The 19,291-nt window shown below is 34.6% G+C and overlaps 1 protein-coding gene across 2 annotated transcripts in view; it reads right to left on the bottom strand.

Moving 5' to 3' along the window:
* The window catches only part of DPYD (dihydropyrimidine dehydrogenase), a 797,518-nt gene that overhangs the window by 744,649 nt on the left and 33,578 nt on the right, over nucleotides 1-19,291 (bottom strand). For both annotated transcript variants that reach the window (XM_045547468.1, XM_045547470.1), the window contains exon 2: nucleotides 15,201-15,311. In XM_045547468.1, coding sequence (XP_045403424.1) covers nucleotides 15,201-15,311 — 111 coding nt within the window. The remainder of the gene's footprint in view (nucleotides 1-15,200; nucleotides 15,312-19,291) is intronic.

The raw sequence follows: 19,291 nt of genomic DNA, 5'->3' as shown, positions 1-19,291 counted from the left end.
CAAATACAGTAATATGCTTCATTAATATCTTTTAAAATATACATATTCTGTTTTTATAGACATAGTCTTAACTTACATCTGCTTTATTATATAGTACTTATTGACCTACAAAACATCATATAATTCCGGTTTAATATTTATGATTATGCAAAGAATTTCTCTATAAACAAATCAAATCAATTGGGTTCCAGATCTTCTGGATCCCTTCTCAATATTCTTGTACTACTATGTAGTCTATAAGAACAACTTCTCCCAATAGAAATTTCCTTTTCAGACATTGAGAGTAAATATTTCACTCTCTAGCCATTCTAAGAGAGGGAGCACATTTCAGGTTAGCAGTTACTTACCCCTGCAGGAGCTTATGCCAGAGAGCCTCAGTCAGAGTGGAATTCCCATGACAATACAGAGCTCTAGCCTACAAAGAAAACTGGCCAGGAGTTTTTCCTACATTTTCCTCTAGAATTCTAATAGTTTCACACCTTAGGTTTAAGTCTGTTAGCCACCATGAGTTGATTTTTGTGAGAGGTGAAAAGTGTGGATCCTGTTCCAGTCTTCTACATGTGGCTATACAGTTTTCCCAGCACCATTTATTGAATAAGGATTCTTTTCCCCAGTGTATGCTTTTGTCTGCTTTGTCAAAGATGAGATGGCTACATGAGGATGGTTTTATATCTGGGTTCTCAGTTCTGTTCCACAATCCCATTACTGGGCATCTACCCAAAAGAACAAAAGACATTCTATAAAAAAAGACATCTGCACTCGAATGTGTATGGCAGCACAATTCACAATTGCAAAAATGTGGAAACAACCCAAGTGCCCATCAATACATAAGTGGATTAATAAAATGTGGTATATGTATACCATGAAGTACTATTCAGCTATAAGAAACACTGGTGATATAGCACCTCTTGTATTTTCCTGGATAGAGCTGGAACCCATTCTACTAAGTGAAGTATCCCAAGAATGGAAAAATAAGCACCACAAGTACTCACCATCAAAATTGGTTTCACTGATCAACACCTAAGTGTACATATAGGAATAATATTTATTGGGCATTGGGCAGATGGGAGGAGGGAGAAGGGGATGGGTATATACATATATAATGAGTGCAATGCATACTGTCTGGCGGATGGACACCCTTGAAGCTCTGACTGGGGGTGGGGGAGGCCAAGGGCAACATATGCAACCTAAACATTTGTATCCCCATAATATGCAGAAATAAAAAAAAAAAAAAACTGGCCAGGACTAAGGCATCAGGTTGAGGCTTTTTGCAGAAGGGAAATACGTAGCAAAAAAAAAAAAAAATCACAGGAAAAGAATTCATTCCAACTTTATGCATATGAGGCAGTGCTTGAAAAATCTGGTGGCTCTCTTTTCTCTGTCTCTGACTGGCTGTCACTATAGAAGTTTGTTACTAGGACATTTCTGGGCAATAGAGGAAATGCTCCATTTTCCATTGCCATCCTCAGTATCTTCCTGCTCATAACCCCTCCATGGTTTCTCCATATTTAATTACACTGTTCTTCTGTATTCACCGGGATGATGAACCTACACATGTAGTAACAGAAACAGAGCTGGGAGCATCCCCAACCCATCAGTATTAACAAGATAATGAATAATATTTATAGAGGGTTACATATATGTCAAGCATTGTTTTAAGAAGAGTATGCATGTTGACTCATTTAGTCTATCAGGTAGATGATATTACTATCTTCATTTACAAATGAGGAAATGAAGGCAGGAAAAGATTAAGAAATTTACTCAAGGTCACACAGCTAATAAGTGGCAAAACCAATAATTGAATCCAAGTAGTTGATCTCCAGAGCTTACACTCCTGACCAACCTTTCTGCTGATAGTTCATCTCTTTAGGTTCTACTGTCTTCCCTCATAAAAAACCAACCTCAAAGATAAGCAAGCTATAAGGAAAAGTTCTTTCTTTTGCAAATAAAGCTAATTGAAACATACTTAGGGGAAAGTTTTTCCAGTTCAACTTAAACTCTAACTAGATAGTTATACTCCAGTAACAAAAAAGTTGGTTTAAAAAAAAACATAAAGAGCACACTACATAACCATGATAAAAATTTCATACTAGAGAAGAGCAAAATAAAAGTAAAACAGCTGATGGCTAACAATTACAAATGAGTTTAATTTGTGTGTCACATGGATGTGCAGAAAGTTGGAGATCAGTCTGAAATAAATAATTAAAGCAAAGCATTTCTGTAACAGCCTCAGGAAATCAAGAGTTAATACTTTTCTTCTTTTTGGTCAATTACCATTTTATTACATATTTTTGTCTGAAGAATAAATCTCTGACAATACTATTCTATGTGTGAAATGAAGCACCAAGAAAGCCCAGACTTTCAAAGACAGAACCTAATATATGTCAAAACTCTATCATAGCATGTAGCAAACAAAGAGTGTGTCTTCTTAGTGAGATAACATGCACCTCTCTTAATGAAATAACCAGACTATAAAACTATTCAAGAAATAGTTGTATCATCATCACTACTCTCTGCTGATCTCCCTCAGCCTCATCTCTTGGTACTTTCCTTCATATGCTACAACTTTAGTCATGTAGTATTCAAACTGTTTCTGTAACTTAATTTCAATATGCTCCCTCAACTGAGGTCTTTCAGATATAAGCTTCCTATTCAGATGGAATCCCTCTTCTTTTTCCTTCCTTCCTTCACCTTTATTTTCAACTCAAATTCTGCTTCCTCAGAGAGGCCAACCATGAATCCTAAGACCAGGCAACATTACTTCACCTATAATTCTCTCGGTTGGACAAAGTGACAAAACTTGATTATGAATATGAGTTTAATGTCAGTACAAATGACTGCAAGTTGCCAGAGCAACAGGAGTATTTGTCCCTTTACCCAACAATTATTGCAGTGGCTGCCACATGTTAGATCTTTCATTAATATTTGGTAATAAATATTCAAATTTTTTGGTAATAAAAATTCAAATTCAAGTAAATATTTATACTATGTAAGCCTTAAAATAAGGTGAAATAATTTATCTTTAGTAGTGTTAAAGAAATACTGAAAAGTGTGATGCAATAAATTAATTCTTTAAGAAAGTTAGTTACTGTAGAAAGTAACTTATTTGCAGCAATTGGATTAATGCCCAAAAATATTCAGGAGTTCCACTTCATATATACACAATGGCAACCAATCAATGACTTCATATTTTAATTGCTGTTTCAGGGTATACTTTGTATTCTTAAAGAAATCTATGTGGATGTTAGTAGATAAAACTTATTATGTAAAACATATTTTCAAATGAAAACCAAAATAAATTTTTATATATGTGTAGGCTGAGTCTGACTAATTCACTTTTCTTCTTCAAGCTTCATATTTCCCATTAATAAAAAGGGGATAATAATCAAAATAATTAGTAAAATAACAAAAATCATTCTCATCCACCAGAATGTATATTCCATAAGAGCAAAGACCATTTGTACACAGTTGTATTCTCAGCACTAACAACAGTGCCTAACATATACTGAGAACTAAATAAACATTCCATTTAATCACTTATCATTTAAAGAGCACTTATTATATGTGTGGCACTATTTCAGGAGCTGAGAATACAGCTATGAACACAACAGGTCCTCACAGACCTTACATTCTAATGGGGACAAAAGGACTAAACAAGTAAAATATGAAGCAGTATGGTAGATGGCAATATGTTCTATCAAGAAAAACAAAGGAGGGAAGGGGAGTAAATACATGAAATAATATTTGCTTCACAGAGTTGTGGATCAATTAATTTAGCTATTATACAGACCTTAGCTCAACGTAGGCCACCTTCATTGTCTTCATCACCATTGTTATCACTATTACTATTTGAGATACTGTTACAAAGTATAGCACTGTCTCACTCAGTTGAATTCTGCATTAGAGGTACTCCCTAAATCTTAGAACTTCAGTAAAAGCAAGTGAAATGTATTTGTATATCTGGATAGAGATGGAAACAATATGAGAAATTGAATTATGAGATGTATATTTTTAAATGAAGCATTTTTATCAGATGCTCAAAGATGCTTTGTGTACAATAAGTATATCATAAATACATAAAGAAGGAGGAACACAAGTATTTTACAGATCATGAACATTTATGCCATTTATGTTTATATCACTTACTCGCAAAACTGGGTGCATATAGGGTTTTTCTCAAATCAAGATGCCATAGGCAAACTCATCTCTCTATTCAAATGTCTACCAATTTTTTGAGTTAAATTAATTTGAGGATTGGTAAATAAAAATATATTTCAGAACTCTTAAAAATGATGTGATTCAGACTCTCGGAAGAATTCCATTTTATTTTGGAAATAGCAAGAGAGAACTATCCTAAACTAAGTTGAATTGCAATCTTGCAGTTACTAGGACTATTGTTCATATATGTGTCTTTTTATTTTCAATAGGTTGCCTTTTCAAATACTTCCAGTGCTCTGAAAAACTATCACATCTACCAATAACATCAATAAAAACTGGGGAATATTAACTTTAATCAAAATATAGTCTGCCCTTTCTTCATATATGCTTTATTTCATAGAGCCAAAACAACATAGATTATAAGATGTGTCAGTTTTATATACTGCTAAGAACAACAAAATAATGCCATTAATTAAACTGATACAATGCTTTCTAATAACATTAACTATAAGATGAATCTTAATTCCAGAATGTGAAACTGTGATAAAATATGTATTGGTGAAATGTAAATATAACAAGTTTCACAATGCCATACCAATTCATGTTTCCTTGTAGAAATGAAAATCAAATGGCAAAAAATATTGAATGAATGTATCTTATACATACTTCTTTTAAATAGAGTCTTTTTTTCACTCTTTGTTAATTCTAATACAGTGCTGTTGATAATAGCATTTTTAGTGTCAAGACTGGCTCCAGGTTTCCTTGCCTGGATAACAAAATGATTATTCTGGCTATGAACATACTGGAGGCAAAGTAGGATAGGAGTGGGCTTGAATAATTTAATTCTAGACATGGTAATTATTGACAGACCAATACAATATCCAGGTGGAACTATCTTGACATCTTGATACAGAAGGAATCTTGGATAGAGATGTTGATTTATCTGTCAATAAGCACACAGATGGTCACTGAAACTATGGAGCGGATGCAGTTATCAAGAGAGGCATAATTGAGATTGCTCAATATTCTCATTTTGAAATTTATAACTAGACTTTAAAGCTTCTACCAAAAATGCCTTCCCATAAGCAGTTTGTTACTATTTAAAAATAAACACTAAGCTGGGCATGATGGTGCATACCTGTCATCCCAGATACTCAGGATGCTAAGGCAGGAGAATCATTTGAGCCCAGGAGGTCAAGACCAGCCTGGGCAACACAGTGAGATTCCATTTCAAAATAACTAAATATTATAATATATACACACATATATACTAGTTACATGTCAGAATTCATACCATGGAAGACCCGACCTCAACCTCAAAATTACAAGGTCTGCTTATGTCTAAATGACCACAAGGCAAGCTTTTAGGCTCAGTATCCCTATTCTGTTAATACTTAAAGTTTTATATTCTAACAGTGAGATTTCTAGGTAGTCACATTTCACAGTATATTTTTCCCTCTAGAATTTTTTCCCTCTGCTGAAATTTTAAACTTGCATTTTCTTTAAAGTGCTAGTTTATCCAGGTAATATCTATCATAACACACATACACAAAGTTAATTACTAAATTTATACATTGATGACTTCTAACATTTGTTAGACATAAAAAAGAAACTAACCAGTAATGATCACTTAAAATGATCACTTACTTCAAAACAAACTTTTACTTTTCTAATTTATTGGAATGTTCTCAATAAGTACAACAGGATAATAATTTTACTGTAAACAGTAAAACCATACCAGATCTATGATTCCAAAAAATTTGATAATGCATAATGTGTGGCAGTGTACTGGGAAGTTAATATAATCACCAGGGAAGCCCACACAGTTAGCCAGACAGTACTTCTGCATTCTGTTCCATCCTTCCACATGTGTCATAAAAACCCATGTAAGTCTCTACCAGTTGCTACCCAAGTTAAGCACCCATGGGGACATTCATGGGTCCTGAGGCTGGCTGGTACCTCCAGGAGAGTGGAAGCCACTTGGCTGGCAGCTGTTTTCAGGGCCAGTAATAGGGTGAAATGAGGCACCCAAGGTACAAAATTTAAGTTGGCACTCACTCTCAAAAGTGTGCAAGTACCATCCCAACTTCCCAACATGGGGTTCCTGTGGTTTTGCCTGTGTTCATCCTCTTTTCCATAAGCTCTCCCAGCCCAAACAGGAACTTACCCTGCCGTCTCTCCCCACCCCTCCAGCCCTCATTTGAGAACTTGCCGGACGGAAGACCAATATAATCACCATTCCTGACAAATCCAAATTCAAAATCAGACTTTATGTGGTGGTAGTCTTGCTACCGCTCTCCCCGTTCCTCTAGAAATTTATTCCCATATTAGGCAGCAAGGCCACTGGGTTTTCATTTCTTACAGAAAAGGATGTAAGTACAGAAAATAGAGAAATAAAGTGTGTTTCCACTGGGTTTATGATTTCAGAAGTCAAGTTTTCAGGGAAACTGAAAGGACTCAGGGTGATTAACAGTGGATTCAGGGGAAATGTGTGATGAATTAAAAATATTTTTTTTCTCCACCCTCATCCTTCCCACTTAGACTATATGAATATTTTAAGGATAGAGAGACAAGATGAGGAGCAAAAGGGAAAGGAAGGGCTCAGAGACACTGGTAAATCCTATAGAAAGAGGATTAATGCCTGGATCCTCAGGATATTCATAGGGGGCTGGCAAATACCAGCCAGGTGTGCAGAAATGAAAAGAGGGAGAATCTATGACTCACCAACCAGATGAAGCCCTGGGGAAGATGTCTCAACCATGAAGTGTCCAGCGTTGAGTATAACATCAGAATGACTGTCCTGATTTCAAGAGTGGCTTCAAATAGTACAGAGATAGGGGCCAGGAAGGGATCTGGAGAATGGAAATGAGAGATGACTCCAAAGCCCCCACAAGGGTTATTAGTAGAAAGATGAAATGAAGAATCAGCTGGGCTCATCTCACCTACTACACTGGCACCAATGCCCGTGAAACTCAGATATCAGCCTAGAGAAATAAAGGGTGGGGGATGGAGGTGGCAGGAAAGCAGGGAACAAAAAGAATCCTACAAGTGACAGAGATGAAGTTTCCATTCTCAAAGCTGCTCAGAATAGAAATTAAGTTCAGCTAGAGGAAAATAAAAGAGGTTATATTATCTACATGTCTGAGTTTCTAGTCAGATATTTGTACTCTCTACACACACATTACATTTGCCACCTATTGAAAAGAAGTATTTAGTTGCAAAGAATTTGATTTTGGTTATTTTTTTATTTCAGAAACTCATTCAGGTTATAGGTCTATTTTTGAAAGAAAGCTGTTGTCCACCATCAAGATAGCAAGCTCACGCTTGAGAAATTGTTTTTAAATATTGTGTAAGGAGAGGAAAAGTGTAGAACAGGGATGGCTGGCTGGTTCTCTTCTGCAGGGAGGGCCACCCTCTATTCTGTCTTGGAGTAGACTTTCTATGGTTTCTGAAACGGGGTGGTTCTCTTCCGCAGGGAGAATTTCCCTTTGCTCTGTCTGTGTAGTAGACTTTCTAAAGTTTCTGAATAAATATTGCTTTCACTTTAAAGAAAAAAAAAAAAAAAGAACAGGGACTGGTTTCTTACTGTGAATCTGGTCAAAAGTTCATTTAGTTTGAGATCTTAAAAATAGGAATCCATATTGTGAATTTGATATACCGATACTGGGACCTGCATTCTATATCAAATTTAACAGAACCAAGTAGCTGGCTATCCAAGCAAGAGTGAATGAGATTGAGCGCTAACTTAATTAACTAAGTGGATTTCATCCCTTAATAGCCATGTAAATTTGAGAAAGAAAAATGTAGCCAGAAAACAAGGCAAACCTCAAGGATAATTTCCAAAACTATAAAAACTAACCATATTTAGAACACAAGAAATCATATATTGGAAGAAAAAAACATTGACCTCTCCTTCCTTGGTAGGAACTCCTCCACTGCACTCTTGTGGTTCTCTCATCTCACCTCTTGTAGTATTTCTTAGCTAAATTCTCATCTCTGCCTGCCTTTTCCATTCTGTGTTCAGTGCCATGCTGAGCCACATCAGGGCCTGGAGTACAATGAAAAAGGTATTCCCCTATATACATGGTTTATTTTATTTTTTTATTATTAATCTTGATTATTGAGCCTTCTGGCAGCCCCTTACATTTTGTACCTGAGGTAAGTGCCTCATTTGCCTCATCCTAATCCCAAAGGTCTAACCTGCACCCTCTTCCCATGTCACACAATCTTTCTGAGTAACCCTACCATAGGCTTTTAATTACCAATATACATCCTGACAATTAAAAAATTATTCATCTCTATCACTGACCCTTTAATGAGCTTCAACTTTTCTAACTAAACAGTGTGACCCACAGGCACAAGAACCTCAAAAGGTCCAAAACTGAATTGTCAATATTTCCTCTCAATATACACTATAAACAACTAAATGCACACATAAAGTTAACTCTCAACTTCCGTGCATTTTATCTCCTAGATTGATTCCAGCTTATCCTCTCTCCTACATACCCACTTCTTTTGGTCTTCATCATTTATCTTTCAACCTTCTACACCAGTCCCAGAGTCCTCCTCTCTCATCTTCCTCATTAAATCCACCTTCCACACACTAAAGGCTAGACTGATTCAGCTAAAGGCAAATGTGACCAACTCACATTGATAATTAAAATTCCTTCATTGTTCTTCCTTCAAAAGGGCATTATTATTATTTACTGATATTTCTTCAAAACAATGTGAGAACTTGGCAAGGCTTATATTATATTTATCTTTATTTCAATGTAATCAGTAGCACAATGCCTGGCCCATTATAAAGAGGTAATAAATGCAGAAACAAACTATTGACTAAGATTGTAAAGTTCAAACAAGAAAAAAATTATCAAAATTTATATATTAGTTATTTTCATTGTCTACAAGGAAAAAAGTCAATGATTTATTTTTATTTCCTTATCCAAAAAATTATTTCTAAAGAGCTCTCTGGGGACTGCATAGGTTCAATCTCTAGTTCTATCCTTTACTTCCGGAACCTTGGACAGGTTTCTTAAGCTTCCTGTGCTTCAGTTCCATCCTCTAGGAATGGAGATAAAATATAGTACCTGCCTCATAGGGTGGCTCTAAGGCTTAAATGCTAAGGCTTAAATGAATTACTCCACAAAAAGCAATTAAAAATAGAACTGCAAGTAGCAAATTCTTAATATACATTATGGTTTATTCCTGTTTTTATTTTTCTTTTACTGTGAGCACCTACTATGCGTCATGTATTTAGAACAATTTTGCTAAAATTCTTAAATACATGTCTAATAATTGCCTGTCTTTAACTGCCTTTCCTTTTTATTTTCACCCTGGGTAAGTTTTCTGACTGGTAAAATTTTCTGGTCTTCAAAAATTGCTTATTGAAAATGAGTACAAAATATTTATGTAATTAGGACCGTTCAACATTTTCAAAAATGGCAAAAATAAACAGTAGTTACGGAACACCTGCTTAAAAGATACTGGAAATAACTGCTTCGTGCTTCATTAACCAGTATAAACACATTTGCCAGTTTGAATCCCTTACTGAATTCGGAATTTACGTTAGTACTAGAATGGTATTAAATTGCCAAGTGAAGAAATTCCTGAGCAAAAGTTGCAGAATTGCCATTCTTAGGGCACCTTCACAAGTCAAACAGATGCCTATTTTCTAAGAAGCCTATAATTTATTTATTATACGAAATTTGTATGTATTTTCATAAACAATTTTAGAATACTTATTTTGAGGATTTTATTTATCTTTGAAAAGCATCCAATCTGATGCCTGAAATATGGATGCTACAAGCATGAAAGAAATAGAAAAAAGGAAGGAAGAAAGATAGTGAGAGAAGACTACACAATGCCTCAAAAAACACTTCTTCTTTCAGACTTCAAAGAAACCTAACCCACAACCGTGATACAGATATGCAAAGAGTGATAAGTCAGTTGACTATCTGAAGCAAATAAATGCAGAACATGGTAAAGCCAAAGCAAAATAGCTAGAAAATCAAGCAAAATTGAAATAAATAAATAAAGCCTTTATATTTGGTGGTCAAGGAGTTGACTAAAAATGTCACTCTTTGGTTATCTTCAGAAAAGATATAAGATAACTGCTCACAAATGTGAAAACCATTACAATCTGCATTTTCCTTATCTTTGACATATATATTTTCTCATCATCTTATTTGTCATTTCTAAGGAGGTAAAGTAACATACAAGAAAGGACACACTAGGTACAAATGACCAGTATTCTAGATCTGGCAGCAATGCTAAGTAATTTTAATGAGCTTAAGCAAATCATGTAACATTTTTCAGCCTAGTCATCAGTAAAATAAGGAAACAAATCTGAGTTTTCCACATGCCTCATGGTAAAAAGCAAATACAATATACAAAGGTACTCTGGGAACTGTAAAGCACTATACAAGAAAATACGTAACCCTTACATCTAGTATTAAAGAGTAGGTAACAGAAAAGTCCTATTCATTCATTCATTCATGCATGCATGAACTCATGCAATGGATATTTAGTGCCCACCAACTGTGTGCCAGGCACTGTTCTAGAAACTGGTAACACAGCTAATGAAACGAACGAAACCCATTATGAACAAAACAGAAAAATTCCCATATTATTGGACTTCATATTCTAGTGGGAAAATATAGACAATAAACAAACTGTGAGTAAAAAAAATAGAGTATATTAGTAATGAGTGCTGTGAGAAAAAAACTAAGCAGGGAAGTCTAAGAAGAGATAGGTAGGAAGGACAAATTAGAGTCTTAATTAGGTTGACCAGAAAAGACCTTCTGAGATAACAACTGTGCAAAAGAAATTATACAAACTCCAAGTAAGCTAGAAAACCAGTGAAAGATTCTGAGCACAGAAATTTTAAAAGAATTCCTCATATGTATTATTAAGAATAGACTTCATTGAGAAAGGTTATAAGAATGGAGACTTATTTCAAGGCTACTGCAATAATCTGGGTGAACATATTGGTAGAGGTGGTAACAGGTAGTCAGATGTTGGATATATTTGAAGGCATAGCCAAAAGGATCTTCTAAATAGTTATGGGAAGTGAGAAAAATGAAGAAATTGAAGATGCTAATATTTTGCTCTAAGTGAAAGGATGAATGGAAAATTCTTCAGGGAGAACATGTTTTGGAGGCAAGATCATAATTTGGAGTTTTTCAACATGTTAGGTTTGAGATGCTCATTTGACAACTAAGTGGAGGTATTCAGTAGGCATTTGGTTATAGAGCCAGAGATATAAATGCAGGCTAGAGAGATAAATAAAGGAATCATCAGTCTAAAGGTAATACTAAAAGTGAGGAGACAGAATGAGGTAATCAATGTAATGAGTATTTTAAAAGAAAGAGACAGATTGGTTGGGGGGAGGAGAGATATTTGAGCTCCCAGCACTATAATATTGAGGGGTGAGATGAGGATTAATCGACAAAGAAACCATGAAAGAGCAAAGAGATGACAATAAGGTAAGAATAAAATTTCATACCTCACTAGCCTCTCCTTCTTGCTCGGTTACTGAGTATGGGCTAGCTAGTGGGGATAAAAGACCTGACTCCCTACTTGGTCTTCTGACACCACACCATTAGGGGTGTTGGGACATCTCATTATCCCATTACAGGGTGGAAGTATACGTTTCCCACTTGCTTTTGTAGGAGTCCATAGGGATGGGGTCATTTTGTTTTGTTTTGTTTTTTTGTAGTGTTTGGTTAGAGTAGAGCAGTTACTGTCTAAAAGTTTTCAGCCTTACAAGGTTGCCCCTTTCTTGGTTCTTTGGCTAGAGAGAGCAAGCTTTCATTGGTGCTTTTATGTGAGCATCCCTGTTATGTTTGTTACGTTTGTTTTAATGCACAGCTTTTTAATTTAGATGAATGATTATAAAATACAAGTATTAAAACTCAAAAATTAAAAAAATAAATCATATCTTTTGGTAATACTTACATTCTATTTTTTATGCAAGCACAAAGAGGATAATATTAAAAAGCAAAGGAGCAGCATTATTTTTTTGGAGACAGCGTTCATTCTGTTGCACAGGCTGGTCTCAAACTCCTGGCCTCAAGCGATCCTCCTGCCTTGGCCTCCCAAAGTGTTAGGAATAAAAGCATGAGCCACCATGCCCAGCCAGGAATAGCATTCTTTAACTGCACTGAGGATAACTTTCAACCATAGCTCCATATTTCCCCTTTAGGAATAAACCTCACTGTTGTGGGCAATCCATGTGTATTACATAGAGTTTTCAAACTGATATATATCCAGAGCAACAAATCTGATCTTATAAATTGGGATTATTATTTTAACATCAATTTAAATTTTTCATTTTATTTTTCCACCAATACTTGCTCATTATAGAAAATATACAAAAGAACCAAGAAAAAAATATAATCACCATTAATATTTCAGTATATTTTTTTTATTCTTTGTGGATATATGTAAAGGTAAGGTTAGTATAAGTGCACATAATCACTACTAAAAGCAATGATGCTTCATGCTTTTTCTCTGTAACATAGATTGTATAGTTATACAGATTATTAATTATTTAAAAAATAATTTTTATGGGTTGCACAATTTGTCACTGAATGCATTTGTTCTAATTTACTTAACCATGACCCAGTGGTTGGAATTGAGTGGGTTTTCCCCCCACATTGTTCTCTATTGAATAAATAATGTCTAGAATAATCCTCTTTATACTTTACCTACATCACTAATTCTTTCCTTAAGATATGTTAGTTGAAGATGAATTACTACATGTAAGTGTTAGCTAATTTAAAGATATTGTCAATGGACTGAATTATAAATCCACAAAATGCATATGTTGAAGTTCTAATCCCTAGTACCTCAAAATGTGACTGGAGACAGAGTCTTTTAAGGGGCAATTAAAATAAAGTCATTAGGGTGAGTCATAATCCAGTATAGCTGGTACCATTATAAGAAAAGGAAATCTGGACACAAGCACATACAGAGGGATGATCAAGTGAAGACTCAGGGAGAAGATGCCATCTACAAGCCAAGGAGGGAGTCCTTAGGAAATCAACCATAACGACACCTTGATTTCATACTCTTATCCTCCAGAACTGTGAGAAAATAAATTTCTGTTGTTTAAGCCACTAATCTGTGTATCTTGTTATAGGAGCACTAGCAAACTAACACAGTAAGTATTAATGAACATTGTGAAAGATGCTGTCAAACTGCTTTTCTAAAAATTTATGCCAATGTATATTTGATGGAGAAAGCTGATTACACTGAACCTTGATCAGTTATTAAAAAATGATAAAATAAGAAACTCAATTTAAAGGATCATATTATGAAATAAAATGCTAATTTCCATAAACTAGTACCAACAGCAATAACAACAGAGAAAGCCTCTATTTCTAGATTAAATCCTGATCATGAATAGTTTCATCATTTATAAATGAGAAACCTTAGGGAAGTCATCTAATGTCTCTGGATCCTAGTTCTCATCCTTTAAAATGAGAGATTGAGACTTGATACTCTTGAAGGGCTTTCTAAAGTTTGAAAATTATATGATTCTTTTCATAATGCCCTTCAAGTGTTCACATCCTTATACAGGATCATGCCGTATAATCGCCCATTCCTTGATCTAATTTGGACCCCACCGATGTCCTTCCAGAGACCTCTACAACAAGCCTTCTGGTAGAAAGCAAAACTCACAAAACTGGAGCAAGGAAAACTGAATTTCAAATTCAGGTCTCTTATTAAGTGGCTAAGTAATTCTTTTTATGTCATACTGTCTCTCCTGCTTTTTTTCATTCAAAACATTTTTCTGGGTGGCTGGTGAAAGAAAACTTAAAAAATAGATAAACACAAACACACATGAGCACACATCCTCAATTGCTGTCCTGAAAAAGTTCATAATGTGGGCAGAAAGAAAGAAGCACATAAAAACAAACTACAACAATACATACTGTAGATCCAAAAGCGCTAATGTTAACCTAAAACTATTGTCTCACTAATTAATTTGGTAATATTAATTTTGTAGAAATAAATTTTGGGAAATCAGGTAAAAAGAAATTTCTTCTCAAATTTAAAAATTTATATATCCTAAGATGACATTTTAAATATGACCTTTAAGTTTACACTTATATCCCATTTATGGTCTCACAGTCACAGCTTTGTAATTACCTCATAGGCTCAGTGAAGTAACATTCTAGCAATAATCTCAGAGAAATATTGTTTTGTTCTTGTACTACCCTGGAAATATTAGACGTTCATTAAGAAAAAAAATTTTGGCACCAAACTAAGAAGGGTCACTTGAGCCCACGAGTTTGAAGTTGCACTGTGCTATGATGACACCATCACACTCTAGCCTGGGCAACAGAGCAAGACCCACAAAAAAACAAACAAACAGAAGTGTGTATGTAAATTGTTTCCTCTTTTCTAAAAAACATTTATTTTAATCACATTTGAGACATCACCATACTCAGGGTTTTAGAAATGATTTGTATATATGTCTACATGCTCATTTTCTAATGGAGAAAACAAAACTTAGGAAATGCATCACTATATTACGATTGCCGAAATCCTCTTAAAATTTTCCTAGGAAGAGTTTGTCTCCAAAACGTACATTAACACAATTCCTTTTACGATATATATTTGCCACTTGAACAAACAGAGACTTTTTTTTAAATTTGGCTGATTGGAGTTTATGATACACTGTCTATTTAATGTGACAGCAAAAAGAAAATACTCAATACAACTTTACAGGTTGCGTATCTCTTATCCAAAATGCTTGGGACCAGAAGTGTTTTGGATTTCAGTATACTTAACAACTGAGCATCCTATTTTCAGATTTGGGATGCTCAACTTGTTTATAATTTTTAAGTATTTCAGAATATTTTTAAAGCAATAAAATTAAAAACACTTTTCAGATTATTCAAATATAAAACATGAAAAAAATCACAGGTGTACTTTAATACTTAATTGTATTTCTATGCATAAGTAAAATCTTGTCTTACAATGTGTGAAAAGAAATCATTTTCAGCATGAAATCATGTATCAGTGGTACTTACAAAGCAGTTCTTATCAGGATTTCTTTTCCAATGTTTCTTGTCTACTTTCTTGGCCGAAGTGGAACGTAGAATTGCATGACTTTGTGTACGAGGATTTAAAGCCAGGATGCTCTGAAGACAGCATAAACAATGTATAAATATATGTAAATATGTTGGCATTAAACTAATCAAAATGTTATTTAGGATTCCCTCCATACTCCCCTAAATAAAAGCTTAACTAGGAAAGAAAGCCCTTATAAATACAAGAGAAAAGAAAATTAAATGTGATCTAAACAAATTAGAGGAATGACCCAAAGTTTGCAAGACAGTGTTTAAGAAAAATAAGTGAGAAATCCTATATTTGTTTTAAAAAAAAATTCACTACGGGAAGATCCCAATACAACAAAAATTCATATGGAAAAGTTCTAACTCCTTCTAAGGAGTCACTTTTTTAGGAAAAAAATATATAAACAGGAAACAATTTTAATGGTATGAATTGACAAAAAGCTAAAATGTACATCTAAAATGTTACGTGATTCTTCAAATAGTTACCTTTGCTTACATTAATAGATTAATACTGGAAAAAATATGAATGGAGTAATTCCTATTATATTTTCAATTTTACTAAATTATCAGAAGCAATTCTTGCTAAAAAAAAATTTTTTTTCAGGAAAAACAAACAAATAAACATCAACAACAAACAACAAACTGTATTTTCACCATAGAGGAGGAACCATGATGGCAAACAATTCTGTTTAATTCAATTCACATTTTTTCCAGCATCTTACAACAATGTTTATATATTGCAATGCAATATGTAATACCTGAAGAAAAACCTAGAGAAAAGATTTAGGAGAGACAATGAGGTTTTCAGTAGGTTAAGAGCTTCAAATGGAAGAGATTTAATTTATTTTGTATTAGTAAAGAATGCAGAACCAAGATTGTAGAAATTAAGGGAGGAAAATTTGGATTCAGATATGAATTAAAAAGTAGCAGCTGAGATTGCATTAGAAATCACACTAGTCAACATTATTGCAGTTATTTTAGAAGATGTTCATCTCAAAAGTCTTCCTCTTCCAGGAAGATTCCCCAGACTAATCTAGATCTGTCTTTTTCATCTTAGACAATGCAAAAATCTCTACCTCAGTATACCAATCTAAACAGTAACTGCTGCTATAAGAATTTTCTTCTTCCTAAACTGTGAATTCTTTGAGTTGAGGAATTACAGATTTCTTTTTAATCTTTGAATCTCTGATAGGCAGCACCAAGTAGGTAACACATGCTCATGCTTGTGAAACAGTGGTTCAAAAATCATGAATTTGGTTTTTAATTCATAATAGTCATATAACTTTGAGTAAACTGCTTCCTTTTTTTAATCTTTGGTTTTCTCATATGTAAAATGGGGCAGCACCTGAATTAGAAAACTGTAGTAAAGAACAAATGAAATGCATGGTACATATTTTCTAACCTAAAAACAACCTAAAAATTAAAGTGGAGTGAAAATGAAATTCAGAGCCTATGTGCAACAGTGGTTCTCCACCCATGATCTGTTCATACAGGGGCTGGGTAGGAATTTGACAGGGGTCCTGAGAATGAAACTCCTACTAGATTTGACCAACTCCCAAATTACCTTCCAAATCTAGATTCTATGATTCTTTGAAAATTACTGGGTCACATTCATCTTTTTCACAGATGAAAATGAACCCTTATTATGATTCACAGAAAACTAGCAAAAAAAGGAAAATAAATAACTAGATAAAACAATTTAGTATACTATTAGACATATATTAAAAATGCTGTTTTCCCCTTCCACTGTTGAAATTCCACAATAAACTTATCAAAGTAATCATTTGCTAGGTGATATCCTAGCTGATTTTATAAGAATATTTATTACATGATAATATGAAGGATCTAAAAATCATGGAACTATAACAAATGACTCTCTAAGATAAATTTTATATTTAATATTCTTAGATAAGAATAAAATCAGAAAAGAGACACTTCATTTCATTCTGCATTTGATTTAAAGTGGTAATAACAATACTCTCCATTTTAAGTTTTTAGAGTTTAAAAGTTCAATAGCTTTCACATGGGTTATCTAATTTAACTTATGAACAGCTGCTGTTATCTCAATACTTTGGATGAGCAAGTAAGTTGAGGGTGGATAAATAACCTACTAAAGACCTCACAGCTAATATGCAGCCGGAATTGAATTAGAACTCAGTTCTTCTGAGTGCGGGACTTACATTTAAATTCACCCAAAGATGAAGTGTATATTTAAGTCACTTTTTGAGGTATTTTGTAGGAAATATTTTAACCTCATGTGTAAACAGTATTAAATGTCATCTGAATAACTCAATAAATAATCGTTTTCTTTTAAAACATAACCACTATAAGGTCACTTTTGGAATGGTGGAGTGAGGACTTCTGTAAACCAACTCCCAGAAAAACAAACATAACTAATAAAAATTAGTAAAAAAAACAACTTTTTAAAGTCATGGAAATTGTCTTAAAGGCAAACAGCCAATGAAGAAATATTATTTCAAGAAAATCTACTAAACCTGGTAAGAGCAGTGAGGGTCTGTGGCATTTGAAGTATAACCCACTCCTATCCTCCTCCCTTCCAGTTCAGAGTGGCAGTCATTCTACCTCAAATGAGTGTAGCCAAGAACACAGTGCTCCCTCTGCACCACCCACCACACCTCTAGTTGAGGGCTATGGTATCTCCCAGGGAGGGGCAGGCTGCCAGCATTTCTCATCTCCTCCCTAGCCCCCTGCTACACAGAGACTAAACTCCAGGAAAGTACACCTGAGAGATCAGGAGTTCCCTTGCTTCATACAGCCCCTACTTATACAGCAAATGCTCTATTTCAGGAGCAACATGCCAATAACACTGGGCCCTGATCACCCTTATCTCATGTCACTTACAGGTTGGCATTTGTACAACAGGAGCAGCAAGCTGAGAAGACCAGAGGCTACTGCCTATAGCCAGCACCTTGCTCATAAAGCAGGAGTGTCGCCCTGAATCCCCACCTTTGGAGATGTGGCCCAGAGATTTTTCCTAGAAAAGGCAGGCCATAAGAACAGATAGTTCTCCATAAATGAACTGACTTTATTTGAACCCAAATGTGAGGAAGTTCAAGCCTAAGAGTACTCTTGAAAACAATACAAATATTGATGGCAAAAAAATAAGAAGAGGCTAGTAGTTCCATTAGAGCAATAAACTAAACCATAAGGTAGATAGTTCACCAAGGAGAACCAGGCAAACAGACAGCTAAGATGAGCCTTCTAGGGTCACAGAAAGCCTCTAAGGACTCACCTCCCAACCTGCCTGTGCAAATGGGCCCAAATTCTATTGAAATCACGCACAGCAGAACAATTTTTATCTCACAGCATTGTCAAAAATAATAGAGAAATCAACCAGAAATCAGCAGAATTAAGAGATGGGTATGATAGCAAAAAAGGCTGACAATTTAACAGAGATATCAGAGAAAAAGGCAAGGAGAGCCCTGCTATAACCACTGTCATCCCAGAATGACGTGCATATGTTCAAGACTGCACTTTGTGAGAATAATATCAGAGATTCACACTGGAGGAAAACAGATTTCCCTAAAATGGTCTATCAAGTCACTAAACAAATACTCAAAAAACAACGAGCTCCCCCATAGGGGGATTAATATCCAGAATTGCTACAATATATTACCTAAAATGCTCAGTTTTCAACTTAAAAAATTACAAGCCATGCAAAGAAACAGAATTCTGTGATACATACACAAGGGGGAAAAAAAGCAGGCAGCAGAAACTGCCTTTGAGAGGGCCCAGGTGTCAAATTTAAGAAAGACTTCAAAGCAGCCATTATAAAGAAGGTATGATGACAATCTCTCATCAAGTACAGAATATCCATACAGAGAAAGAAATTATAAAAAGGAACCAAATGAACATTCTGAAGTAGAAAAACAGCTGACAAGAAAAATTCACTAGAGAGCCTCAATAGTAAATCTGAACTAGTAGGAAAAAAAAAATCAGTAAATTTAGAGATTACACAATCTGAAAAATAAAAATAAAAAGAATTAACAAAAAATAACAGAGACTCAGAGATAGGTGTTATGTCA

This window comes from Lemur catta, chromosome 3, assembly GCF_020740605.2.
Source record: "Lemur catta isolate mLemCat1 chromosome 3, mLemCat1.pri, whole genome shotgun sequence".
In the NCBI taxonomy this organism is placed as follows: domain Eukaryota; kingdom Metazoa; phylum Chordata; class Mammalia; order Primates; family Lemuridae; genus Lemur; species Lemur catta.
Note: the sequence above shows the minus strand (reverse complement) of the source record. Positions and strands in the feature narration are given on the sequence as shown.